This window comes from Salvelinus namaycush, chromosome 34, assembly GCF_016432855.1.
Source record: "Salvelinus namaycush isolate Seneca chromosome 34, SaNama_1.0, whole genome shotgun sequence".
Taxonomy (NCBI): Eukaryota; Metazoa; Chordata; class Actinopteri; order Salmoniformes; family Salmonidae; genus Salvelinus; species Salvelinus namaycush.
The window spans coordinates 26625890-26653762 of record NC_052340.1 but is presented as its reverse complement, the minus strand read 5'-3'; the positions used below and the strand labels follow the sequence as shown (position 1 = coordinate 26653762).

Genomic DNA, 27873 nt, shown 5'->3' with positions numbered 1-27873 from the left:
CCCATCTGTACATAGCCCATCGAACTACCTCATCCCCATACTGCTTTTATTCATTTATCTTGCTCCTTTGCACCCCTGTATCTCTACCTGCACATTCATCTTCTGCACATAAATCACTCTAGTGTCTAATTGGAATATTGTAATTACTTCGCCACCATGGCCTATTTATTGCCTTACCTCCCTTTTCTTAGCTCATTTGCACACACTGTATATAGATTTTCTTCAACTGTATTACTGACTGTATGTTTTGTTTATTCCATGTGTAACTCTGTGTTGTTGTATGTGTCGAACTGCTTTGCTTAATTCTTGGCCAGGTCGCAGTTGTAAATGAGAACTTGTTCTCAACTTGCCTACCTGGCTAAATAAAGGTGAAATAAAACAATTATTTAAAAAACTCAGTGCCTCTTTGCTTGACATCATGGGAAAACCAAAAGAAATCAGCCAAGACCTCAGATAAAAAATTGTAGACCTCCACATGTCTGGTTCACCCTTGGGAGCAATTTCCAAACGCCTGAAGGTACCACGTTCATCTGTACAAACAATAGTACTCAAGTATAAACACCATGGGACCACGCAGCAGTCATACCGCTAAGAAAGGAAACGCATTCTGTCTCCTAGAGATGAACGTACTTTGGTGAGAAAAGCACAAATTAATCCCAGAACAACAGGAAAGGACCATGTGAAGATGCTGGAGGAAACAGGTACAAACGTATCTATATCCACAGTAAAACGAGTCCTATATCGATATAACCTGAAAGGCTGCTCAGCAAGGAAGAAGCCACTGCTCCAAAACCGCCATAAAATAGCCAGACTACGGTTTGCAACTGCACATGGGGACAAAGATCGTACTTTTTGAAGAAATGTCCTCTGGTCTGATGAAACAAAAATAGAACTGGCCATAATGACCGTCGTTATGTTTGGAGGAATAAGGGGGAGGCTTGCAAGCTGAAGAACACCATCCCAACCGTGAAGCACGGGGGTGGCAGCGTCATGTTGTGGGGGTGCTTTGCTGCAGGAGGGACTGGTGCACTTCACAAAATAGATGGCATCATGAGGCATGAAAATGATGTGGATATATTGAAGCAACATCTCAAGACATCAGTCAGGAAGTTAAAGCTTGCTCGCAAATGGGTCTTCCAAATGGACAATGACCCCAAGCATACTTCCAAAGTTGTGGCAAAATAGCTCAAGGACAACAAAGTCAAGGTATTGGAGTGGCCATTACAAAGCCTTGACCTCAACCCTATAGAAAATGTGTGGGCAGAACTGAAAAAGCGTGTGCGAGCAAGGAGGCCTACAAACCTGACTCAGTTTTACCAGCTCTGTCAGGAGGAATGGGCCAAAATTCACCCAACTTATTGTGGAAAGCTTGTGGAAGGCTTTGGTTTGACCCAAGTTAAACAATTTAAAGGCAATGCTACCAAATACTAATTGAGTGTATGTAAACTTCTGACCCACTGGGAATGTGATGAAAGAAATAAAAGCTGAAATAAATCATTCTCTCTACTATTATTCTGACATTTCACATTCTTAAAATAAAGTGGTGATCCTAACTGACCTAAAACAGGGAATTTTTACTAGGATTAAATGTCAGGAATTGTGAAAAACTGAGTTTAAATGTATTTGGCTAAGGTATATGTAAACTTCCGACTTCAACTGTATGTACAGTAAACAGAAGGCAAATAGAACTTGGTGTGCTTCTGTTCCTTATATTACTGTAGCTCATTATGTTACAGTATTTCTTTGTATGGAGTGCCTAGATTAAGTTATAACACAAACCCTCATGCTAGTACTGTATGTGCACCCACATGACCACATTAATGGACACACACACACACAGAAAACTATGCTCGTCCTTGAATTATGGAACCTATTATTTACAGAAATTGTATCTATTTTTCATACAGTATATGGCCCATCTTGGTTTTCTATAGCTGTATTACTTCTGTCTTCTTCTCTGAATCCAATACAAGCACAATAGAGAACACAATGAAAAGTAGAGACTGTAGAAACCACTCAGCCAGGCTGTCCATTCTTGGTCATTTCAAAAGCAATTAAGGCCGTGTGAATCAATACTTCACAAATCCAGAATTAACATTTAATGACACCTGCAGGCGAAGTACTTTTTTGGTCTGTGACAGGAACATCGATAATGACCTATTGCAGCCCCTCTATTAGAAAGTCCCCAATACGTCATTGAAAACTGTTCCAAAGCCTGGCCATTTGGTAGGAGACCAATAAATTAATAAGTAGGAGTGAATGATTGGACAGACAAGGACATAATAATACCTCCTCTGTGGCTCTCCAACTGACTCCAACTGTAGTCTCTACATCAAAATGATGCCCTGGTGAAGTGGCTAGGAAAATATGGTATTATTATTGGTATCCCAGAAATATGAGCAGATGGGAGCCAACGGGATCTCAAGTCTGAGGCAGGCTCGATTACGAACATGGAATGTTGCCCCTTTAGTAACCCTCCAATCGGCAACAGGAGTCTATAGTAACACTCCAATAGGCAACAGGAGTCTACAGTAACTCTCTAATAGGCAACAGGAGTGTCTGCCATAATGGTTTCATCTACCCTGTCCTTGCAGATACGTAAGAATTAGTCATTGAGGGAAAGGAGGGAAGGGTGCTGTTCCATTTAGGATATAAATCAAATCAAAGTTTACTGGTCACATAATGCTTATTAGCTACTAACAATGCAGTAAAATGCCAAACAGGTACGCAATAATCAATAAAAAAAAAAAAAAAAATTAAAGATCAACAAGAAATGTCGAAACATATCTAATTATCAACCCAAATAGCACTGTAACAGTAATCCAAATGCAATCTATATGTACGTACACCGGATGAATCTACACAAGATATACTAGGAATGATATGTACGCAGTAGATATATTAGAGTAAGCTATGTCAAGAATCCAGTATATAAATAAATATGTAGTGTGTATAAACAGTGTAACTAAAATGCAATGAACAGTAGTAGAAATATTAGAATGAGCTATGTTGAGCACACTACATAAAAACACAGTACAAAACCCCATAGCAAAACGGATAGAATTGCATGAAATTTGCTTCCGGGCCTGAATCCAAAATATAATTAATATATATGTTGAGAATGATTTGTATAGACAGTATGTGAATAGAAAAGGTGTGTATAGCAGTAGTTACATAGGATGAGCCATGACTACAATACAGTATATACTGTACATTCAAAGTGGGTAAAACAGCATGTAAAAAATGTGAGTGACCAGTGTTACATGACTATGTACATAGGGCAGCGGTCTCAAAGGTGTAGGGTAGAGTACCAGGTGGTAGTCAGCTAGTGGCTGTCACGCCCTGGCCTTAGTATTCTTTGTTTTCTTTATTATTTTAGTTAGGTCAGGGTGTGACATGGGTAATTTATGTGGGTTTTGTAGTGTCCAGGGTGATTGTAAGGTTTAGGGGGTTTATTTAGAGTAGTTGGGTTTATGTTTAGTATAGTTGTCTAGCAGTGTCTATGTTGTGTGTAGTTGTCTAGGAAAGTCTATGGTTGCCTGAATGGGTTCCCAATTAGAGACAGCTGGTTTCTGTTGTCTCTGATTGGGAGCCATATTTAGGGTAGCCATAGGCTTTAGTTTGTTGTGGGGAATTGTCTATGTCTGAACGTTTGTAGCCTGTGTGTGTGTGCGTGCACTACGTTTATTAGCTTCACGGTCGTTTGTTGTTTTGTTAGTTTGTAAGTGTTTTGTTTCGTTTTGCCTTCTTCAATAATAAAAGGAAGATGGCTTATTTTCCACATGCTGCGTTTTGGTCCGTCTCTCCTCCACACGATCGTGACAGTGGCAGTGTCTGAGGTTCAGGGTAGGGTACTGGGCGGAGGCCGGCTAGTGATGACTGTTTAACAGTCTGATGCCAGTGGCATGTATTCATGGATGCAAAGGGAAGCCAGGCTTCCCCCAAAAAAATTGCAAAGAAAAAATACAAAATCTAAAAATATATATTTCGTCTCTCTGTGTTTCATAATTTTACTTAAATTCTTAAGAGGCTGAATGTATCTCACAGGAGAAAGCATCCGAGCGAGCGAAACAGCGCCCCTCTGTCTTTCTACGTGTAGCCCATCTATCTGATGCGGTCTGGTCCAAACGAGTATGACATTGTTGCCGCCCGTGGCATTGAAGGAAAGGGAAGCCAGAGAGCATCTGGCCTCCCTTGACAAAAAAGTATACAAAATTAGCCAATCAGTATTGAGCTAAACTGAGCAAGATCAACTGTGAATGGTCCTGGCGCACCAAAAAAAAGTTTCAAAGGAAGCCAGTTTTGATTTGGCGTCACTCCTATCAAATCCCATTGAAAGCATACGTCATTGACAGAAAAACTTGAATTGTTGCATCTGGTTGTTGTTGTTGTCATCTGGTGGCTAGCTAGCCAGAATTGTCCCTTTCCTAAATTAGCCATGGATGGGGATAGGTATTTGGACTTGTGGTTTAACGTAAATCTCCGTACCTGCCAATGATTATAACGGCGATTCTGATCCAACCATTAATTCATACATTGTTGTGCCCCTGGCCTGAGAGGATGGAAGTTCAATATGTGGCTAGATGTAGGCCCAGAAGGCTAATGTTAACTAGCTAACGTTGCCCATGAATGGAAGTTAGGCTAGCGAGCAAGCATTTTAGCCAGGTATCCTAGGACAACAAAAAAATAAAAGCGTGTACTGTATGACAGAGTGATAGACTGTTTTGTCAACATGAAAGAGAGCAGGATGGCATTGCTGTTTCTCGACAAGTATGTTGAGTTAAGATGTTTTTCTACTTGCACGAAAGTGCACACACACACACACACACACACACACACACAGAAATCAGAACCATCCATGGACAGCCACAACATATTTAGCTTACGTTGATCAGACTAAATAGTTTTTGGTATCGTTTAGTTATCACTGTATAAGACTAAGCAGAGGTAATTTGATGATGTTGAAATGTGCTGGAATAGTGGAGGCAGCTCCTGTTTTGTTTACGACTTGTGGTAACTCTCCGTGGTTCTAAATCAGTAGTTGTTTATTTGTCTGAAACATAATGTCGGAAACATAACCTTGCTTGACCATGTTGTAGGTCATGTAACTGTCTGTTACTGTACATTCAATATGCTTTGTGGACTTCACTGGACAGAGGTTGTTATCCGGTTTTGTGATGAAACAAAGATGTGGTTGAATTTATTCTGCCACTGTGTCTTCTCATTGTCTCAGCCTTTAGGCTTATCTAGCACGGTCAAAAGGCATATGAATTAACAGGTTATAGAGCACACAATGCAATTATCACAACACATAGGTTCAGGGCAGGGTACTGACCAGAGGTGACCTAGTGGTGACTGTTTAATGATAACAATCTTGTGGTATATTGTGACATCCATGTCTCCTGTCTATATGAAAGTGTAAAAGGGGTGAGAGAAGAGAACGATATGTAAGACTACTATTTAGTATGCCTGGTATTGAGCTGGGACTACTATTTAGTCTGCCTGGTATTGAGCTGGGACTACTATTTAGTCTACCTGGTATTAAACTGGGACGACCAGTCTACCTGGTATTGAGCTGGGACTACCATTCAGTCTTCCTGGTATTGAGCTGGGACTACCATTCAGTCTTCCTGGTATTGAGCTGGGACTACCATTCAGTCTTCCTGGTATTGAGCTGGGACTACCATTCAGTCTTCCTGGTATTGAGCTGGGACTACCATTCAGTCTACCTGGTATTGAGCTGGGACTACCATTCAGTCTTCCTGGTATTGAGCTGGGACTACCATTCAGTCTTCCTGGTATTGAGCTCAGAAATTGGCATTGAGAGACATGCCGAGATTAGAATCCAGTCTTCACGTTTCTCATATCAACAGATGGGAATTTGGGAATGTTCTGACATGATTTTTCTAAGGATTTCTTGATGATTAAGACCATAGCTTCATCATATTCAATTAAGATGTATAACATAAGACTGTAGAGAGAAGATGAAGGCTGTCAGGATGCATCTGTTTTCTAGTTCTTTTTGAAAAAGAAAAAATGGAGTGAAACGTTGACAACTTGTTGTGTTGTACAATGTCCAGGTTGTGTTCATCTTATTCTGGTTCATCACAATGTGTTGAACTGTGGAAAGGGAAGGTGTTCTTGCAGCTCTCCCATTGAGAAACATATACCCTACATCACTGTGTTTTGTGAGCATGGATTCAGTGACAATAGCAGCAAGCACGGATCTTTTTCTCTTTCTTCAATACATTGAAGTATTATCCATCGGTTCCACTTCTAGTCAGTCCATTCAAAATAGTGTTCATGATTGTCATCCTTCAATCTGATTGGTCTGAATTCTCAGAAGACATTCTTCAATTTGAGGAGAGATTGGTTAGAAATCTTGTGCACATCGAGCACATCCAACCAAGCATATACACCCCCTACCATAAACACCCCCTACTAAGCATATACACCCCTACCAAGCATATACACACCCCCTACCAAGCATATACACACCCCTACCAAGCATATACACACCCTACCATATACACTCCCTATCAAGCATACACACCCCATACCATATACACCTTCTACCAAGCATATACACACCCTACCATATACACACCCTATCAAGCATATATACACCCTACCAAGCATATACACTCCCTACCATATACATTCCCTACCATAAACACTCCCTACCATAAACACTCCCTACCATATACACCTCCCACCAAGCACATACACGCCCCACTAAGAACATGCACCCCCTACCAAGCACATACACACCCCACCAAGCACATACACTCCCTACAAGGCACATGCACCCTCTACCAAGCATGTACACCCTCCACCAAGCATATATACCCTCTACCAAGCATATACACCCTCTACCAAGCATATACACCCCTACCAAGCATATACACCCCTACCAAGCATATACACCCCTACCAAGCATATAGACACCTACCAAGCATATACATTAACCTACCAAGCATATACACCCCCTACGAAGCATATAAACCCCCTACCAAGCATATACACCCCCTACCAAGCATATACACTCCCTATCAAGCATATACACACCCTACCATATACACTCCCTACCATATACACACCCTACCAAGCATTTACACCCCCTACAAAGCACACACTCTATCATATACACTCACTACCATATACACTCCCTACCAAGGACACTCCCTACCAAGCACACTCCCTATCAAATACACCCCCTACCATATTTACTCCCTACGAAGCATATACAACCCCTACAACACACACACCCTACCAAGCATATACAACCCCTACAATACACACACCCTACCAAGCATATACATCCCGTACCAAGCATAAACATCAAATACCAAGCATATACACCCCCTACCAAGCATATACACCCCCACCAAGCATATACACCTCCCACCCAGCATATACACCCCCTACCAAGCATATACACCCCCTACCAAGTATATACATCACCTACCATGCATATACACCACCTGCCATGCATATACACCCCCTACCAAGCATATACACCCCCACCAAGCATAAACACCCCCATTAAGCATATACACCCCCTACCAAGCATACACACCCCATACCAAGCATATACACACCCCCTACCAAGCACATACACCCCCTACCAAGCATATACACACCCTACCAAGCATATACACACCTTACCAGAAACACTCACTACCAAGCATATACACCCCCTACCAAGAAAATACACCCCTACCAGGCATATGCACCCCCTAACAAGCATATACACCCCCTACCAACCATATACCCCCCCTACCAACCATATACACCCTCTACCAAGCATACACACCCTCTACCAAGCATACACACCCTCTACCAAGCATATACACCCTCTACCAAGCACATACACCCCCTACCAAGCATATACACCCCCTGCCATAAACACTCACTACCATGCATATACACCCCCTACCAAGCATACACACCCTCTACCAAGCATACACACCCTCTACCAAGCATATACACACCCTGCCATAAACACTCACTACCATGCATATACACCCCCTACCAAGCATATACACCCCCTGCCAAGCATTACCACCCCCACCAAGCATATACACCCCCCCCCCCCTCACCAAGCATATACACCCCCTACCAAGTATATACAGCCCCTAACAAGTATGTACACCACCTACCATATACACTTCCTACCATATACACACCCTACAAAGCACACCCTCTACCATATACACTCACTACCATATACACTCCCTACCATAAGCATACACACCAAGCATATACACACCTCCTACCAGGTACATACACCCCCTACCAAGCATATACACCCCCTACCAAGCATATACACCCCCTACCATATACACTTCCTACCATATACACTCACTACCATACACACTCCCTACCAAGGACACTCCCTACCAAGCACACTCCCTACCAAATACACCCCTACCATATTTACTCCCTACGAAGAATATACAACCCCTACAATACACACACCCTACCAAGCATATACAACCCCTACAATACAAACACCCTACCAAGCATATACATCCCGTACCAAGCATAAACATCCCCTACCAAGTATATACACCCCCTACCAAGTATATACACCCCCTACCAAGGATATACACCACCTACAAAGCATACACCCCCTACCAAGCATATACACCCCCTACCAAGCATATACACCCCCACCAAGCATATACACCCCCTACCAAGTATATACACCACCTTCAAAGCATATACACCACCTACCATGCATATACACCCCCTACCAAGCATATACACCCCCTACCAAGCATATACACCCCCTACCAAGCATATACACACCCTACCAAGCACACTCCCTACCAAATACACCCCCTACCATATACACCCCTACCATATACACTCCCTACCAAACATATACACCCCTACCATATACACTCCCTACCAAATATATACACCCCCTACCATATACACACCCTACCATATACACTCCCTACCAAACATATACACACCCTACCATATACCCTCCCTACCAAATTACCAGGTCAGAGGCAATTTGCATTCATACTATGCCTCAATAAGACTGGGCCCCTGCTGTTCTCTAAAAAAAAAAACATCTTTGCAGTTCATTTGATCTTCCATCACAAACGTCTAAATATATACACCCAGTCGCATCTGCAGCCGACCAATATTTGAGCTGCAGCCTACACAGACAACCTGACTCAGTTTAGCGTTCCATGGCATTCATTCATTCATTTGTCATTCATTCATTCCCATGATTTTGGATGAGATAGGATGCTAATGGTTTCATAACATCACCATTCTCCATCCACAGCACCAGACTCTTAGCAAGTGACAAGGCTGTATGCATTTCTCCCAGTCTCCACATCTTAGGGAGAAATAGAAACAACCTGTCACTGCCACATATACCTCCTGTAAACAGGACCCACTGGGCACAGACATCAGTTCAATGTTTAGTTTTGATTTACATTTGATTGATTTGTCAAGTAACCTGAATTCAACATGAAATCAATAAAAAAATGTCACCATTTCATTGGATTTAGGTTAAAATGCCCTTTTAGTTGATGACTTTTTACAAATCCAATACGTTTTCCATGTTGACTCAATGTCATCACGTCGATTCTTTGGGTTGAAATGACATGGAAACAACGTTCATTCAACCAATTTTTGCCAAGTGGAGAATGACGTAAGCCCTGATTGGAGTTATGTACTATAGTCCTCTGCTGCGCCTGCTCTTGAACAGTAGTTCTGTGATGGTTGAGACAGGGATATTACATTGTGGATGCACATGCAGCTGAGGTAGATTGATTGGCAACCTTGTCAGATACTTCAGTACAGTTATTGATGCCTAGAGTTGGTCTGAATGGCATCCTAATGTGACTGATGTCATGTCTTCCTATAACGTGACTGACGGATGACGTCATGCGGTGACTAAGCCCTGGCCAGTTGTCTTCCATCCAGGTCTCAGGGTGGTGTTTCCTGGCTGTATGAGGAGGCATGGCTGGCTGAGATGTCGTGGATGATCACACCACTCTGCTCGACGTGCTGCTGCTGTGCGGGCCTGGCTCCTCCAGCTGCACCATTGCATCACTGATGGTGCCATGATCCAGTTCTAACTGTGGGTGAGGAATCATAGTAATTTACCATAATCATCAACATGTTTAGCACAATACATTATAGCCATTGTTGTAATATGGCCATAGGCCTGTTTATGACAGGTTTTAATGAGTGCAAAATACCATATTAGTCTCACCGCATAGATTCCTTCCACAGCACAAACACATTGATCCATCAGTCTAATCAAACACTGATATTCCAAAGCAATGAAATGTGCATATGCAAAAATTATTAAATTATTTGTTCCAGATAGTGCCTGTCTGTATACCACAGGAGTCGGGTGGCACCTTAATTGGGGAGGATGGGCTCGTGGTAATTGCTGGAGCAGCGGAATTAGTGGAATTGTATCAAATACATCAAACACGTGGTTTCCATGTGTTTGATGCCATTCCATTTACTCCATTCCAGCCATTATTATGAGCCGTCCTCTCTTTAGCAGCCTCCACTGCTGTATACAGTTTTAGATACTCAGGCAGCACAATGGCAATTTCCACTGAGGACTTCCCTGTCTACTCTCCACTGAGGCAGGAGAAAACTGCTTAAAACTCTTCTTGCCCCATTTCTTTATCAGTGGAAGGCTTTTATGGGGCTTATGTCTCATCAGATGCATTCACACTTTGGAAATGAACTCTTTTGCCTGACAGGATGTGTATAAATTGAGTATTTTTACGCCTGGAAGATTAATAGAATTAACGTGGTATTATGTTGCTGTGCTAAAAGACTGTCCCCTTCCTCATGGTAAAATAAGTTAGTGGTTCTCTCAGCCAAGCCACCACATCTTGTAGAGTGGATCATTTAGCTAGCGGCCCTTATTGACATGTTTGTCGCTCCTCCTCTCTCCTGGCAGGTAATGACGAGACATAAAACCAATCCTGGAGATGCCGAAGAGAAGAGACATTCTTGCCATCGTGTTGATAGTGTTACCGTGGACTCTGCTCATCACCGTTTGGCACCAAAGTGCAATCGCTCCGCTGCTCGCCATCCGCAAGGGTACATACTCAATCCTCCACTTTCTCATATGTCCTCTGTTGCATTCAATAGCCAAGTTATACAATCCAATTCAATCACATGCCCAGTCACAGAACATCATGGTACAGTACATACAGTACAACACATGGCTTCCACAGGGTCTGTTACAGATCCCTATGTGGTGGTGTGCATCATCAGATCGTAATATAGGTCAATTGTCAGTTAAGGCTATCCAAAATGAACTTCTTGGTAAGTGTCCTTTGATTCGCACAGTCCCATCCGCAGCTTGTGCTTGGAGTAAAGCTAATTTACACGCAGCATATGGTCTTCAGCTAATATATTTAGCAGTTAAACTGTAGAAGGCTTTTCAAATCAAGAGGAGACTAGATTAATTTCTAATGCCCTTTAATCAGCATCTGAAATAGTAATAATCATAATAATCACTGCTCCCTAATAGCTTTCAGGCAGGCTTTATAGAATCTCCTGAGTTGGTGTTTATGTGGCTCCCACATACTGTTCACAAGCCTGAGACGCTATCACACACTCACATTATGAACCCCCTTCTCCATAAATGTGACCCCAAGTGACCGTAATAAAGGAACAGTCTGATATGTCAAGTACAGTACTCTGTCTAGTGAACAGAACCATATTAATAGGCCCAATGCATCTGTTCGTTTTTATCTCAATATCACAGCACTGTGATTGTTTTCAATTAAAATGGTCAAAAAGAAACAAAAATAGCTTCTTAGCAAACAGCAATTTCTCAATCAAGAATTTAGCTAGGACTGTCTGGGAGTGGTCTGAGTGAGGTGCCTAATTATTCCATCCTCAATGTGGAAATATACATAAAACACAGGTAAATCACATTTTTGACTTCACTGTGCCTTTAAGGTGACCGTAAATCAATAGCGTTCTTTGCCTCCTTTCATTTGGCATCAAGGTGAAATGTAAGATGTAAAATTGGCAGGTCTCCACAAATCAACTGGAGCCGTTCCTTTGTTTTGTCTTAAGAGTAGCAGGGGTTTGCCAGAATGCTTTCTGTCAGCCACCGCAGAACATCTGGCCCTCAGGAGATTGTGTGAATCTGCTGTGTGATGTAGAAATATCATGTTTCTGTCTGAGGTGAGAACCTCCTCTCTAACTGAGCACTGATAAAGACTGCCATGAACTATGGAACAATGTGGAGAAATGAAAAATGAACTACGTTAATGATCCAATAATGATATTAGATCCATCATAGAGAGCTATGGGAAGCCACAAAATCATAGCTCCACTACTGGATTAGGCCCTGTCCCTGCCATGGCTGTTATAGCTGAATGAGTAGGGGCAGCCAGGGGAGCCGCTGCCCTAACCAAACTGTAGCCATGTTGTCCGCTCACGTCACGCTGCCTGCTTTCACTCTTTGCTGCCTGTCACCACCTAGTAAAAGAGATCTTTATCATACCAGAGAGGCTTGCAGTACATCAGCACTGACTCTCAGGTACTTGCCTCTTGGATTGTGCCACTTGAGATTATACAGTGGGAAACCCCTCCCCCGGGGCGTGCTAATGCGTTATATGTCTTTCTGTTCCCCTGCAGATGACGGAGCCGACGGAGGGCGGAGGGAGGCGGGCCAGGCCAGCGACTCTAAGGAGTACTGCTCCTCTGATAAGGACATAGTTGAGGTGGTGAGGACGGAGTACGTGTACACACGGCCGCCACCATGGTCCGACGTGCTGCCCACCATCCACATCATCACCCCAACCTACAGCCGCCCGGTCCAGAAGGCAGAGCTGACGCGGCTGGCCAACACCTTCCTCCATGTGGCCAACCTGCATTGGATCCTGGTGGAGGACTCTCAGAGAAGGACCCCGCTGGTCACACGCATGCTCAGGGAAACGGGCCTCAACTACACCCACCTGAACGTGGAGACTCCCAGGAACTATAAGCTGCGTGGGGACACACGGGACCCCAGGATACCCCGGGGCACCATGCAGAGGAACCTGGCGTTGCGCTGGCTCAGAGAGACCTTCAACTCCAACAGCAGCCAGGCGGGCATTGTCTACTTCGCTGATGACGACAACACCTATAGCCTGGAGCTGTTTGAGGAGGTCAGTCCAGGCCTGGGGCTCAGTGGCATCTCATTGCTACGTCTGGTCCACTATATTCCCTTTAGTAACACTGAACACAATGGTAGTGGGGAGTTTACAGCAAATAATTTAAGAATTAATCACATTTATTTTTATTTGGAACCATTTTTCCACATTGAATGATGGCAACTCCTACTCCTAGTAGTAATATGTTGTGGTTATTGCCTGAAGTATTTTGATTCCCATTACCAACAACAGTGGTCCAAGGATAAGTTTGAACTTGGTAATTAGTGCCTCAGGCCATCCATTTTGACTCAAGATACATTGGCTTGGCTTGAATGGATGCTGTTGGGCCCTGGGGCACTAGCCTCAGGTCTTGTTAGTGTGAACGGGGCAGGTTGTAAATGATTTGCTCTGTATCGATGGGCCTGTCATTGCCTGATTTCCAGGGAAAGGTAGAGTGCTCTCCCTCTCCCTAGTAGCCCTCCATCACTTACACCCAGCACCAGCACTCTTTATAGGGGAGAGTAACGACCTAAAGGGCTGAGCTTGAGCTAGCTGCCTTTGGGCTGACCGATAGAGAGAGTCAGTGAGAAACCACTCAGACCCAACTGACAGAGCAGTAAATATCGGTAACAGGTGTAAGTCATGGAGGGGATGGCTTTGGAGACAAGGCAGAAAACAGCTACATGTGAAGGGGTTTAAAGTAGACATCCATCCAAGAGATTGCATGTTGTTATGATCTGGACATGAATTAACCTGACTGGAAAGATGCCAACTTGTTCAGCTTGACCTGACATTTGAAATATGAAACATTTTACAAATTAAATCATTCATTGTCATGAACTCTTGCCCAGACTTGGCAGTAATTCAATATGGAAACACGGGTTACAAATACAACAGCTGAATAAAATACGTACAGCAAGGAACTGTAATGGCCAACCTAACCTTCTGGTATTGCACCATTACATAACATTAAGCAGATGCTCTTACCCAGAGCAAACCAGACCATGGGGAAACATTCCATGTTGAGAGACATGGGCAGAGACTCTGCTGTAAATTGTGAAAATTAAAATAGCTCATGAAATATGCATCTGCCATAGTTAAACTAAATCACAGTAAAGGGGTGCATTAATTATTAAGCTTTCATAAAAAAAATGCTTATGTTGCCTTTCCAAAGCCACAAGGAATACTTACCGGCAGCACCTGCCTTTTATCATATCTAGCCTTCTTCTTCAGCATCCACATTCAACATTGTGAACCAGATCACTAAGAATATCACCTAAATTGAATACTTTTTTTAGATCATAAGTATTTGATTTAAAAGGTAAATATGATATTGCTTCTGGTTTAGGCATCATTGGGTGTACTGATGAAAATGGGGCACCGTTTAGGAGTTGAACTAAGCCATCAATTCCATGTATTAAAGACAGATAATCAACCTATAGCAGTATAATCACCCGCAAGCAGTATCAGCCTATTTCTGATGACAACTCACTTTAGAGCTTCTGTGAACCAGTACAGATCCTCATCTCGTCACCCTCTCCTGTGCTCCAGATTGATTAATACACCTCGATGTCTACCGTCTCCCTTTAAAGTTTGGGATTAGTTTCCTTTGTTGTGCTCAGACTTCAAGAACATAGGCAAGCTGTCTCTGTGGGCCTCCCCATCACTCACATCGCCCCAGTAAAGGAAAGAGTTTACACACACACAGACAGAGAGAGAGAAAGAAAGAGAGAGAGACAAGAGGAAACTTAGCAGAAACACTTAAAATACACAAAAATGGGGTAGCACTTTGTGGCATTTCCATCAGCTCAGCTCTAAACTGAGGAGAGACTGGGTGCCGTTTTAGCACTGATTCCCATTAGTGGCAGCCTTGGAAACATTCATTTTCACATTGTAGCATGGAGGGAGAGGGGCAACGCCCCTGATGATGCCTGAGACAGTTTCATTCAAGAACCAAACCCTTGAGGAAAACAGCCATTTCACTCATAGGAAAGATGCATGATCTAAACTAGTGATAAAGGTCCGTTTTCTAATTATCAGAAATCACACATGACCCTTGAGAGAAGGTGATGTCATCCCTAACACACAATTATGTGAAATATTATCTGGGTGGCTAGCCTGGCAGAGTCCTGTTCTTGGTGGCCCAGATGTGTTTCCAAACTTCACACAGACACGTCTCCTCTCTGATCCGCTGGGCTGATGGGTTATCATTAGATACGGCTAGAATACTGGGACACACACAGGGAGAGACCTGTTTCCACAGTGTTGTCCCACCCACCCACCCACCACACACCTCCTCTCTCCACTGCACACCTCATTTAAAAAGCACTTCTACAACAGAACACCAGCACCACTATTATTTCTACTGCATTGAGTGTGGATACATTACTCTACAGTTCACCCCTCATTAGAAAACTTCCTTTCATGACTCTCTCGCTGCCAGTGGTGCAGAAACACAGTCGACAAAGAGCGGGCTGCCGGGAGATCGTTTGATGCTGGAAGATTAAAGGACAAACCTGAGCCTCTGAGGAACGGAAGAGGCTCGGCACCTTTCAAGCATCTCCTCAACCAACCTGCTCTTCTACTCCCAATCCACTCTGTATAATGGCCCTGGTCCTCAAACCCACTTAGCTCTGTCCATGTTTACTCTTCTTAGGCTGGGTCCATCACGGTGGCCCTGCAAGGCTCCTGTGATACATGCAACATACACATTCTACATTTTAGCTTCTCTGACTCTATTTGTATCATTGTTTGCAATGAAAACTATAATGAATGTATTTTGCTTTGTTGGCACATCTTGTATAGACACTGATACACTGATCCTGTTAATTAAAAATACAAACAGCGCAAATATGCTTAACTTTCTCTGTCCTCTCTTCTTCTCCATCCAGATGAGGTCAACAAGGAAGGTATCTGTATGGCCCGTGGCCTTCGTTGGTGGTCTGCGCTACGAGTCGCCCAAGGTCAACGCAGCGGGCAAGGTGTACGGCTGGAAGACTGTATTCGACCCTCACCGGCCCTTTGCCATCGACATGGCAGGCTTCGCCATCAACCTGCGGCTCATCCTCTTCAAGCCCCAGGCCTACTTCAAGCTGCGGGGAGTGAAGGGAGGCTACCAGGAGAGCAGCCTGCTCCGAGAGCTGGTCACACTCAATGACCTGGAGCCCAAAGCTGCTAATTGCACTAAGGTAATGCACAGCAGATAGAGCAAAACAGATGCTTTCTTTTTACATGTTATACTCTGTAATTTTACACCAGAATATCCTCATTTTATCTATTGGTAATTTATATAATGTCAGGCAAATGAGAAATCCATACTCTGATGATCCTCTGGTGGATCCAACCTTACTGCAGAGGCAGTGGCAAGTTCACTCTCTCCAAAACAACTTTATATACAGTGGGGAGAACAAGTATTTGATACACTGCCGATTTTGCAGGTTTTCCTACTTACAAAGCATGTAGAGGTCTGTAATTTTTTATCATAGGTACACTTCAATTGTGAGAGACGGAATCGGGAAAAAAAATCCAGAAAATCACATTGTATGATTTTTAAGTAATTAATTTGCATTTTATTGCATGACATAAGTATTTGATACATCAGAAAAGCAGAACTTAATATTTGGTACAGAAACCTTTGTTTGCAATTACAGAGATCATACATTTTCTGTAGTTCTTGACCAGGTTTGCACACACTGCAGCAGGGATTTTGGCCCACTCCTCCATACAGATCTTCTCCAGATCCTTCAGGTTTCGGGGCTGTCGCTGGGCAATACGGACTTTCAGCTCCCTCCAAAGATTTTCTATTGGGTTCAGGTCTGGAGACTGGCTAGGCCACTCCAGGACCTTGAGATGCTTCTTACGGAGCCACTCCTTAGTTGCCCTGGCTGTGTGTTTCGGGTCGTTGTCATGCTGGAAGACCCAGCCACGACCCATCTTCAATGCTCTTACTGAGGGAAGGAGGTTGTTGGCCAAAATCTCGCGATACATGGCCCCATCCATCCTTCCCTCAATACGGTGCAGTCATCCTGTCCCCTTTGCAGAAAAGCATCCCCAAAGAATGATGTTTCCACCTCCATGCTTCACGGTTGGGATGGTGTTTTTGGGGTTGTACTCATCCTTCTTCTTCCTCCAAACACAGCGAGTGGAGTTTAGGCCAAAAAGCTCTATTTTTGTCTCATCAGACCACATGACCTTCTCCCATTCCTCCTCTGGATCATCCAGATGGTCATTGGCAAACTTCAGACGGGCCTGGACATGCGCTGGCTTGAGCAGGGGGACCTTGCGTGCGCTGCAGGATTTTAATCCATGACAGCGTAGTGTGTTACTAATGGTTTTCTTTGAGACTGTGGTCCCAGCTCTCTTCGGGTCATTGACCAGGTCCTGCCGTGTAGTTCTGGGCTGATCCCTCACCTTCCTCATGATCATTGATGCCCCACGAGGTGAGATCTTGCATGGAGCCCCAGACCGAGGGTGATTGACCGTCATCTTGAACTTCTTCCATTTTCTAATAATTGCGCCAACAGTTTTTGCCTTCTCACCAAGCTGCTTGCCTATTGTCCTGTAGCCCATCCCAGCCTTGTGCAGGTCTACAATTTTAACCCTGATGTCCTTACACAGCTCTCTGGTCTTGGCCATTGTGGAGAGGTGGGAGTCTGTTTGATTGAGTGTGTGGACAGGTGTCTTTTATACAGGTAACGAGTTCAAACAGGTGCAGTTAATACAGGTAATGAGTGGAGAACAGGAGGGCTTCTTAAAGAAAAACTAACAGGTCTGTGAGAGCCGGAATTCTTACTGGTTGGTAGATGAACAAATACTTATGTCATGCAATAAAATGCAAATTAATTACTTAAAAATCATACAATGTGATTTTCTGGATTCCGTCTCTCACAGTTGAAGTGTACCTATGATAAAAAATTACAGACCTCTACATGCTTTGTAAGTAGGAAAACCTGCAAAATCGGCAGTGTATCAAATACTTGTTCTCCCCACTGTATATAACCAGGTGCTGAAAACGTCCTCGGATCCATTAGGTCACTGGCAGGCTCCCCACACATAGTGGGTGTGATTGTAAAAGGCTTCAGGGCACAGTGTAGTGTTTCAAACCCACTTCATCTCCGGCCTGGCTGTTCTCTGTCTGGCCCTGGCCCCAGACCCAGCCGCTAAGCCTCTCCCTGGGCAGAGAGGAGTCGGACAGGGGCCTTAGCCCACCACCACTCACACTCACAGGACGGGATATTCAGCCTGATTATATTCAGGACTCCTGGAGGGGAGTAGATGAAGGGTGGAGCGGGGGGCATCCTAGCATGCATTCAGCCCAGATGAGCACAGGGAGAGGGATGGGGGATGAGCCGTGCTCCGGCACCTCTCCTCCTTATAATCTACCTCTTCAGATGCCAGTGTGACTATTAACCTCATCTACACCTGGGTAAAGTGGGAGTTGGCTTCTGGTGGAGGCAGCTCAAACACACCTCATGCATAATTCATTACTGAAGTGGAGGAGATGAAAGGTAGGGCTACTCAGAAACTGAGGGGAAGAAAATTAGCTCTACACGTCGATTCTTTTCCACCATCAATCTCCTGGATGTGTGTCCATTTTCCAGGGCCAATTCATCCCACTCCAAAGGCTTCATTGGGGCTATAGTTACCGGTACGTGACGCACCCAAAAGAACTGAGCTGCATCACTTTACAAAGAGCCAAAAAGGGGGCACTCTATTCCCTATCATATAATGTTGAGCTGACACGCCGGAGTACATTCTTACATATAGGTTTCCTATTGTACAATCTGTACTGCTCTTGTTGCTATATATGGGAGTAGAAGAACATCACCGCAGCCCATGCGAAGAGGAGAGAGGAGAGAGGAGGGGTGAATGGGATCAGGAGAGAGGAGGAGTGAATGGGATCAGGAGAGAGGAGGAGTGAATGGGATCAGGAGAGAGGAGGAGTGAATGGGATCAGGAGAGAGGAGGAGTGAATGGGATCAGGAGAGAGGAGGAGTGAATGGGATCAGGAGAGAGGAGGAGTGAATGGGTGTGTGTTTGATCGTGAGAGTGCTGCCTGATGCTGATTCTTTTCTCTGATATTTCTCTACAGATTCTCGTTTGGCACACTAGGACGGAAAAACCTGTCCTTGTAAATGAGGGGAAAAAAGGATTTACAGACCCCAACGTGGAGATTTGACGTTGTCTCCTCGGGCAATGGTAGAGAGAAATTATTCAAATGAGGTCACATCTCAGACTTATTTTACTCATTTATAAAAAATATATATTTTTAGGACCTCTGGCGAACAGGAAAATGGTAAGCGTCCCAATGATAAGCACATTTCGGGATATTGTTTGACTTATCCATTGCTTTTAAAGACACCCACATTTTTGGGCTAAGAAGGTCACCAATAACTGTAAGCGTTATTACATCCAATTGATCTGTACTGCAAATTGACTCACTGAGAAATTACACACATTCATAATTGAGTCCCTACTCTCTGTTCCAGGTGGTTGTCTAATATGGACCCTGAGAAGAAAAAGAGGCCATCGCCCAGTGCAAACAGTGTTCATGTCTTAATCATCTCAGAAAAGACTGCCTCGGGGGCAAAATCCTAATCCCCTTGACTGAAACTAAACACTTTTAATATTGGGATTAAAACAGTACAAATGTATCATATTAAAGCACAGATTAGTTCAAGATGGCAATATTTATCAGGTTAAATGTTGCTAGCAGCACCAACATCAAGCAGACGGTGAGAGCTGAGTCATTAAGGATCAACGGAAGATCGATGCTCTCGGAACCTGCATGGTACCATACTGCGTCTGTAGTGTCCTAACACGAGACAGCACAACACAAACATTGCAGGGAGAGAGGGAGTTAGGCAGCCAATGAGATGGAACATTACTGGTCTGAACAGGCTAATGAGATATCCATTGTCTTTCCTTCTATAGACGTGGATCTACAGGGCAGGGGATGAGATCCTGAGATCTTAGTAGGGTCTGTAAGAGACTGGAGGATCTGATTGAACACTGAGCCCCTGGACACCTTTAATAGACATGTACTGAAATGTCCTCCACGTCCTCAGACCGAACAATACTGGAGAATCCGAACAAGTCATCTCTCAGAAGATCAATTCTACTTTCAGCAAACACTGAAAGTTCAAATAGGGAAGGAATGTCATTTTTGTATAACTAAAACTGTCTGCTTTTATTTAATTTGTTTGTTTTTGGTGTTTACATACATTTTCTTGCTAGTTCAATACTATTGACTTGACTCTTGTCTCCATTTTGAAAGCTACAGATGTGGCACCATCCATTTTCAGTGTCATTCTCAGACAGGTCATTCAGTGTGTACTGAAGCTATTCACTTGAAATAAGTGACATCAAGATGGGCTCCTAATGCTTGGGAGGCACACAATATTACAAGTCAACGTCCCAAAACTTAATTTAACACTTAAAAGCACCAGTGACTGTGTTCCTAAGTGGCAAAACGTGTACATACTAATTTAACACAGGAACAATTAGAGGACTCATAGTACGGTCCTCTTAGATAAAATGTAACAACTGTATTTATATAAATGTAAAAATCAAAACTAAGAATTTACTTAGGCATTGCCAATAACACCTCACTGTATGACCACTGGCATAGCACATGTTCTCTCCTGTTTTTCCATCACATGACATGGACAGTATAACGGCACATCACCAAGTTGGGTTAAACCTAACGTTGTAACCATGTTACAGTATTCACATTACCCAATGATGAGCACTTTGGCAGATGGCCATATAGTATGCTGGTTTATATAACCACAGTAGCTAACTAGTAGAGTAGGACAAAATAAAGCATTTGACATTATCCAAGCTAAAGGCACTGACAGTACAAGTCGAGATATACTGTAAAATCTGCATAAGTATCCAGGTTCACAGTGCGTATTGCCTACGTAAGTTAGATATTTGCGCTACATCTATAAGCCCAGTGCAGTGTAGAAATGTTGCTGAATACTTAACCACAGTTTCATCAGAGGTAGACAGAATCATGCTAAAATGTTTCCAAGAAACATCCGTCATTCATTAATGCGTCTATGAACTGTAGGCAAGTAAGAAGGCAAATCAAATATTAAAAAACATGAAAACTAGAAGAAGATCCTCTGCTTTGGACAACTACTAGGAAGATACCCCATGCTAGAACCCCAGTCTGCAACACCATTCTATCCATGAATGCTCGATCCTAGTTTTTTGCCCTTACAAAACTGTACCATATACGGGTTGAAGTTAGTTTTGTGACAATTCTTGGCAATAGCAGGCAAAACTTAATGACAAGCACAATTGAATCGGTGTCATGCTCAGCTACACCTTCAGCTACAGTATTAAGGTTTCATGTCTGTTTCAATTTCTTCATGGATCCTTCAGTTTTACCTCAAATGTAGCGGAAGACACTAATGGCAAACTATGAAAAAGGAAGATCAATGACCAGGATAGTTATGGCCTATTAACTTATCCAAAGTAGTATGAGATCAAATACGCTTTTCCCATCAGTTACTGTTCCCCCATCGGATATGGCTCCCCACAAAAATATGCTCCCCCATCAGGTCAAGTGGACATACCAACATGTCATTTCTGATCATTTCTATTCAATAGTATTGTTTCATTAAAGAAGTCAAACCGAATGTTTTGAGATCAAACAATGTGTGTGGCTGTTAACGTTCATGTTGACCTCATCTTTAGGCTTTGGATTGCACAGCAGTACCATTAAGATCATTAGGAAAGAATCAATGTCTTCTGATCTGTTTCCATTCAAAATGTCAAGTGAAGTCTGTCTATTTATGCGAAAATCTAAATTAATATATTTATTTATGTATTTATTTGAAGTATGAATGTCCTCTTGTCAAATTGAATTATAATTGAACATTTATTTGTCCATGTTTGCCCCCACCCCCTTTTTTCATCGCTGCCTCTCAGCCACTGAGGTTCAGAAACCACACACAGACAAGCTCTGAGGTTACATTTAAGTTTGTGGGCAACACCAAACAACTGAGACACAACATTTCATTATTTACCATTAATTCTGTATTGCTCTGACTTCAATTGCCATCAATAGCCTTCATTTTCAATTACCTTTCTTAGAATTGATTGTGTTCATTAATGTGATTTTAGGAAAAATGTTTGGGCCTGTCTAGAGAGCCCTGCAGAGATGAACCCAGAAAACACTAAGACATGAGTTATACATAATGAAAGTGCAATTTCAACTCTTGGATATTTAATGGAGCTTGCTCCTACACTGTTGTAATCACATAAATAATCATAAGTTAGCTGTAGTACTCTGATGGTACAAAACTCAAACTTCTCCTTCCATCTCTGGCTTTCTCACACTCTCACAGTTGGATCAACGAGCGATACTGTTCTGACCATCAGACACGGCTTTAATGTAATGGAACAGCCTTATCCAGTGTTTAGCTTCGTAGTGGTACATACATAATGTAACAAAGGTGATGGTTCATACAAGGCCCTAAATGCTTTCTTAGGGCAAATCACTATTTCCGCCCCTTCCTTTACCTACTTTGATCCACAGTCATCTTCCATCCTTGTGTGAATCACTTCTTCTGCATGTAACTCTAAAGGTTGTTCATTTCTCCTCAAGACTCCATCTCAGAGATACCATATGGCATTTATCAAGAAAAATAAACAACTGAAAAGTGAAGTACTTGACAAATGTCTTTGTATTTGAGAGTATCCACTGCACTGATGGTTCAGTTTAATTCACCATCACACGTCACCGGTTAATCTCAAAAGAACAATCTGTGTATTTGTTTTAATTGTCCATTCAAAGAAATACAATGTCAAGTAGATGTGTCCTTGAATCCGGACAAACACCTATACATTAAAATACCTGAAATCTCCAAATTAGTATCTCTGACACAATTCTCACAATACACATATGGAATGGTAATGCACAAACAACAAGTACAAAACAGATATTGCTGTACAGATACTGCAGTTGCCCATCATATATAATGAAGGCACAGTTAAATTTACAAGCTCTAGTAGGATGCTTTATTAGTCTGGATCATTCAGAGGGTGGGGCTTCCCCACAGGAAATAAATGCCATGTGCAGTGATGTGCATCGATTCTGAGTAGCTATCTAGCTAGGTCCCTGATGGCAGGCAGTGTGTGAAAATGTGAGAGGATGGAACTCCTAACCATACCTCCATTCCACTAGGCCATCCTCACTATACGTCAACAGTCATTCCAAGGTCAGGCTTGCTGGCGAATTGGATTTTACCATCAGCTTCTAGCTCCTCAAACACAATGACCTGAGATCAACAAAAGGCTTTGAAACACAGCAGAGGTCAATACAGCCGAGGCGTGGAACCAACACGTTCAGAGGGAAGAGAAGTCGCCTGAGGACTATTCCCGCAAAGCACTGCCAAGTTCAATATCATCAAACCCACGGGGTGGCCCAGCCGCTGTAGCTGTATATAAAAACTATTGACCCTTGATGTTCCTAACAGAGGCATCTGAGTGAACTCCTGTGTAGGGTGTTTTTCCAGGGAACTAGTTAGACAGAAAGGCAGTATCAGTTACGGCATCAGTATCTGATTGTTTCCTCAGTTAAGCCAAGGTCCAGGGAGGTAGAGGGTTTGCTGGGGACCGATGGACCAGTGGCGTCACAGATTCTGCCCGTTGATAAAGACCACTCCTTTACTCCAGCCCTATGAATGGAATTCACTGTAATCAGTGGCTAAAATAGAACTTGGTTCTATTTGTAACGCTTGATGAACTGCAAGTCCCGCCTCTCCCATCTCCTCATTGGTTTTTAGGAGCATGATTGAAAGATGAACTGAGGTCCACATTCTAATCCAGCTGGTTCTGGTAATGCACCTTAAAGTTGTTTGTCAACTGCCATATAAAGTCCACAGAAGAAGAAGAAGCCTGAAGGAGGAGAGATTACTAGCAACGAACTCGGTTTACCCTTGTATCTGTGGAATAATTGTCGGAGTAGAGAACCCTGTGCATTTCAGGTAAAATAACATCAATGTTTATATACCAGGATATAAATTAGCTAGCAACAGCAAAATAGCCAGCTAAATTGCCAATGTTTAATGCTTTTCAACCTGTCCCCAAATGAATAAGGTTGGTTCAGAGTTTGTTTTGATATTTCAACCTGCGTGTGGGTGGACAAAATTAGCTCGTGCGTGAGCGGTCTGGTCAGCTTGTCAGAGTTTAAAGTTTCTCTAGGACTATCTTTCATCACTATGTTGGTCTCATGTGTGATATGCCTACTACACTAGCTATCAATAAACCAGAGATAGGCCTACTATACTACACATCAATAAAAAGTATGGACAGGTGGGGCTCTCTTTCATAAGCACAGACCCTGTTGGGCTGCTTTACTCACAGGCAGTCTGATGAACGTGTCTCTGGGATGGCCACCCACATACAGCATGCCCTGTAAGAACCCTGGGAAGGAAGGAAGGCCTCTGGGAGACAGAGTTCCACTGGCTTGCTGCACTCAGTCTGAAACATGGGAGGAGATCACCCTATTATAACACAGGAAATCACTGACTAATATGATTCCTCATTATATTTATTAATATAACGAGATCATTTGTGAGAGTGTACAATGGCATGACTTCAGTCGTGGATATATAAATGGTTTAATTCCACTTCTGATCTTCTGATGTAGTGTTGTTCTTAGTGGGCAGGCATTTTCAAGACAGCGCTAATTTCCCAGCTGATTATAATGGGTTTTTAACATGGTAGTGGGAAACCACATGAAAAATCTGTTTTTTCTGCAATCTGGCATTGTAATTCTACGCTCAGCGAGAACCAAGAAGATAATCAACAGAATCCGAGCTAGGCAGGAGCAATGACAGACTCAGAACAGAACAAATAAACATGGGGACGGAAATTGAAAGATGTTCATGATCAGTACAAACCTATTTACAAAGCCAGGCTTCATACCCAGACTATGAATGATAAAGCCTCATAGCGGGTTATTGTTCAACTCAATGTCTCCGACAAGACCTGAAAAATAAGCCAAGGCTGAAATAAGGCGGTCTTTGATTTTCTACATTGTGGTTAATTAGCTGCTTTTGAGCACCTATTCTGAAAGGATTTACCAATAGATGTGTCTAGTTATACTACCACAAGGCTATCACTGACCCAGAAACAGTAGGTAAAACTATCGAATTACCTTTACGCTGTTCATCTAGGAGTTTACCACAGTTCACTCTCCCAGAGTTCTCCACATGTAAACTCAATGTCCTCTCCCCCTTCAATGGAAAGTACATGAAATATGTGGAAACAATTGGACGTACTATCTACAGTCCACAATGCAAAGTAGACTAACTAGAGACAGTAGAGGAAATGTGGCTTTCAGTTGAACTGAAGATAATAATTGATCAAGTCCAATCTGCTGCTGTGCTATAGGACAGCATGGACTTGTTTTCCAATAACAGGCAGGTGCAAAGTTAGTGATTACGATTCTTCTTTGTTAGAACAACATTTGTCTGAAAACTTTGTTGGCTTAATCCTGGCACCTTAGTAACACACTCATTGATCAGCATCACCAGAAGCTTTCACCTCTATCACGGTGTTGAATATAAACTAGCCAGTTTAGAAAGCAGCTCAGCAGCACACCTATAGACTGAATAGAATAAAATAATGGGTTATTGTCACATACACCGGATAGCTGCAGTGAAATGTGTTGTTTTACAGAGACAGCCATAGTAGTATGGTGCCCCTTGAGCAAATTAGGAATAATTGCCTTGCTCAAGGGCACATCAGATTTTTCACCTTGTCAGCTCAGGTATTCGAAACCAGCAACCTTTCGGTTACTGGCCCAACACTATAACCGCTAGGCTACCTGTCGCCCGAAACACACTATCACTACACCTTCCCATCAGGCAGTGCAAACTCCAGCATCTTATAGTCCAGAACTCCAACAAAGAGTTAGTCCACAAACACCTAGAAGACAAGACAAGTTTATTAGTAGAAATAATTTACTGACAGTGTGTGCATCATAGGGTACTTGACATTTTCTAATATCATGACATAATTACATCATATCATGTAGCTGTGTGTCTGTACTCACCAGGGCTCTGTCTTTAACATTGTTCCTGGAGTTCAGAAGGTCTCCACTGCTGATGGTGGTCTCATATCAAGTGTAGTCATAGGACTGACCATTGCTATTGTTGACAGGAAGGTTCTCCATGTTGACTGCTTTTTGACTTCAAGGGTTACAGCAGGACAAAACAACAACAACATTCTTTCTAATTTGACATGAGTATACATTACATGATACAGTGACTTCAGAAAGCATTCATACCCCTTGACTTATTCCACATTCTGTTATCTTAAAGGCTGAATTCAAAATGGATTTTCTTACCCATCTACACACAATACCCCATAATGACAAAGTGAAAACATAATTTTTGGAAATTGTTGCAAATTTAATTGAAATACAGAAATATCTCAAGTATTCACACCCCTTTGCTATGACACTCCAAATTGAGCTCCGGTGCATCCAATTTCCTACAAGTTGATTGGATTCCACCTGTGGCCAACTCAATTGTTTGGACATGATTTAGAAATAAACACACCTGTCTATATAAGATACCATGAAGTTCAAGGAACTGTCCGTAGATCTCCGATCTATGTGATGAGGCATATATCTGGGGGAGGGTATAAAACAATTTCTAGAGTGTTGAAAGTTTCTAAGAGCACAGTGGTGTCCATCATTGGGAAATGGAAAAATATGGAACTACCCAGACTCTGCCTAGAGCTGGCCGTCTGACCAAACTGAGCAACCGAGCAAGAAGGACCTTGGTCAGGGAGGTGACCAAGAACCAAATGAACACTCTGACAGAACTACAGAGTTCCTTGGCTGAGATGGAAGAACCTGCCAGAAGGACAACAGTCTCTACAGCACTTTAAAAATCTGGGCTTTATGGGAGAGTGGCCAGACGGAAGCCACTCCTGAGAAAAAGGCACATGACAGCAAGCCTGGAGTTTTCAAATAGGCACGTGAAATACTCAGAGCATAAGGCAAAAGATTATATGGTCTGATGAGACAAAAATGTTACTCTTTGACCTGAATGCAAAGCGCTATGTGTGGAGAAAACCAGGTACAGCTCATCACCCGTCTAACTTATCCCTACCGTGAAGCACCGTGGTGGCAGCATCATTCTATGGGGATGCTTTTCAGCGGCAGGGACTGGGAGACTGGTAAGGGCAGAGGGAACAATGAATGGAGCCAAACACAGGCACATCCTTGATGAGAACCTGTTTCAGAGTGTAAACAACCTTAAACTGGGGCAAAGATTTACATTCCAACAGGACAATGACCCCAAACATACAGTTAAAGCAACGCTGGAATGGCTTCAGAACAAGAATGTGAAAGTCCTTGAGTGGCCCAGCCAAAGCCCAGAATTGAATCCCATTGAAAATCTGTGGAAAGACTTGAAGATTGCTGTTCACACCACTCCCGATCGCACGTAACAGAGCTTGAGAAACTCTGCAAGGAAGAATTGGAGAAAATCCCCAAATCCAGATGTGTACAAAGCTGATACTGACATACCAAAGACGACTCAAAGCTGTAATCGCCACCAAAACTGCATCTACAAAGTACTGACTCAGGTTTTTTTCCCCCACCTTTATTTATCCAGGTAGGCCAACTGTGACCTGGCCAAGATAAAGCAAAGCAGTGCGACAAAAACAACACAGAGTTACACATGGG

The 27873-nt window shown here is 42.9% G+C and overlaps 1 protein-coding gene and 1 long non-coding RNA gene across 2 annotated transcripts in view; one reads left to right on the top strand and one right to left on the bottom strand.

Annotated features, from left to right (window-relative positions):
* The first annotated feature begins 10976 nt into the window (after window positions 1-10976).
* On the top strand, window positions 10977-19341 carry LOC120029035 (galactosylgalactosylxylosylprotein 3-beta-glucuronosyltransferase 1). Its single transcript, XM_038974328.1, has 4 exons — window positions 10977-11100; window positions 12658-13169; window positions 16046-16342; window positions 19246-19341. The coding sequence occupies exons 1-4, from the start codon at window positions 10989-10991 to the stop codon at window positions 19330-19332; spliced, it is 1008 nt and encodes a 335-aa protein (XP_038830256.1). The 5' UTR covers window positions 10977-10988; the 3' UTR covers window positions 19333-19341.
* Window positions 19342-22019: 2678 nt separating this feature from the next.
* Window positions 22020-27873, bottom strand: part of LOC120028331 — a 28421-nt gene continuing 22567 nt past the window's right edge. The window contains exons 9-13 of the long non-coding RNA XR_005473428.1: window positions 26230-26365; window positions 25330-26102; window positions 25073-25160; window positions 24532-24650; window positions 22020-23845 (exon numbers count right to left, since the gene is read on the bottom strand). This is a non-coding gene — a long non-coding RNA (uncharacterized LOC120028331). The remainder of the gene's footprint in view (window positions 23846-24531; window positions 24651-25072; window positions 25161-25329; window positions 26103-26229; window positions 26366-27873) is intronic.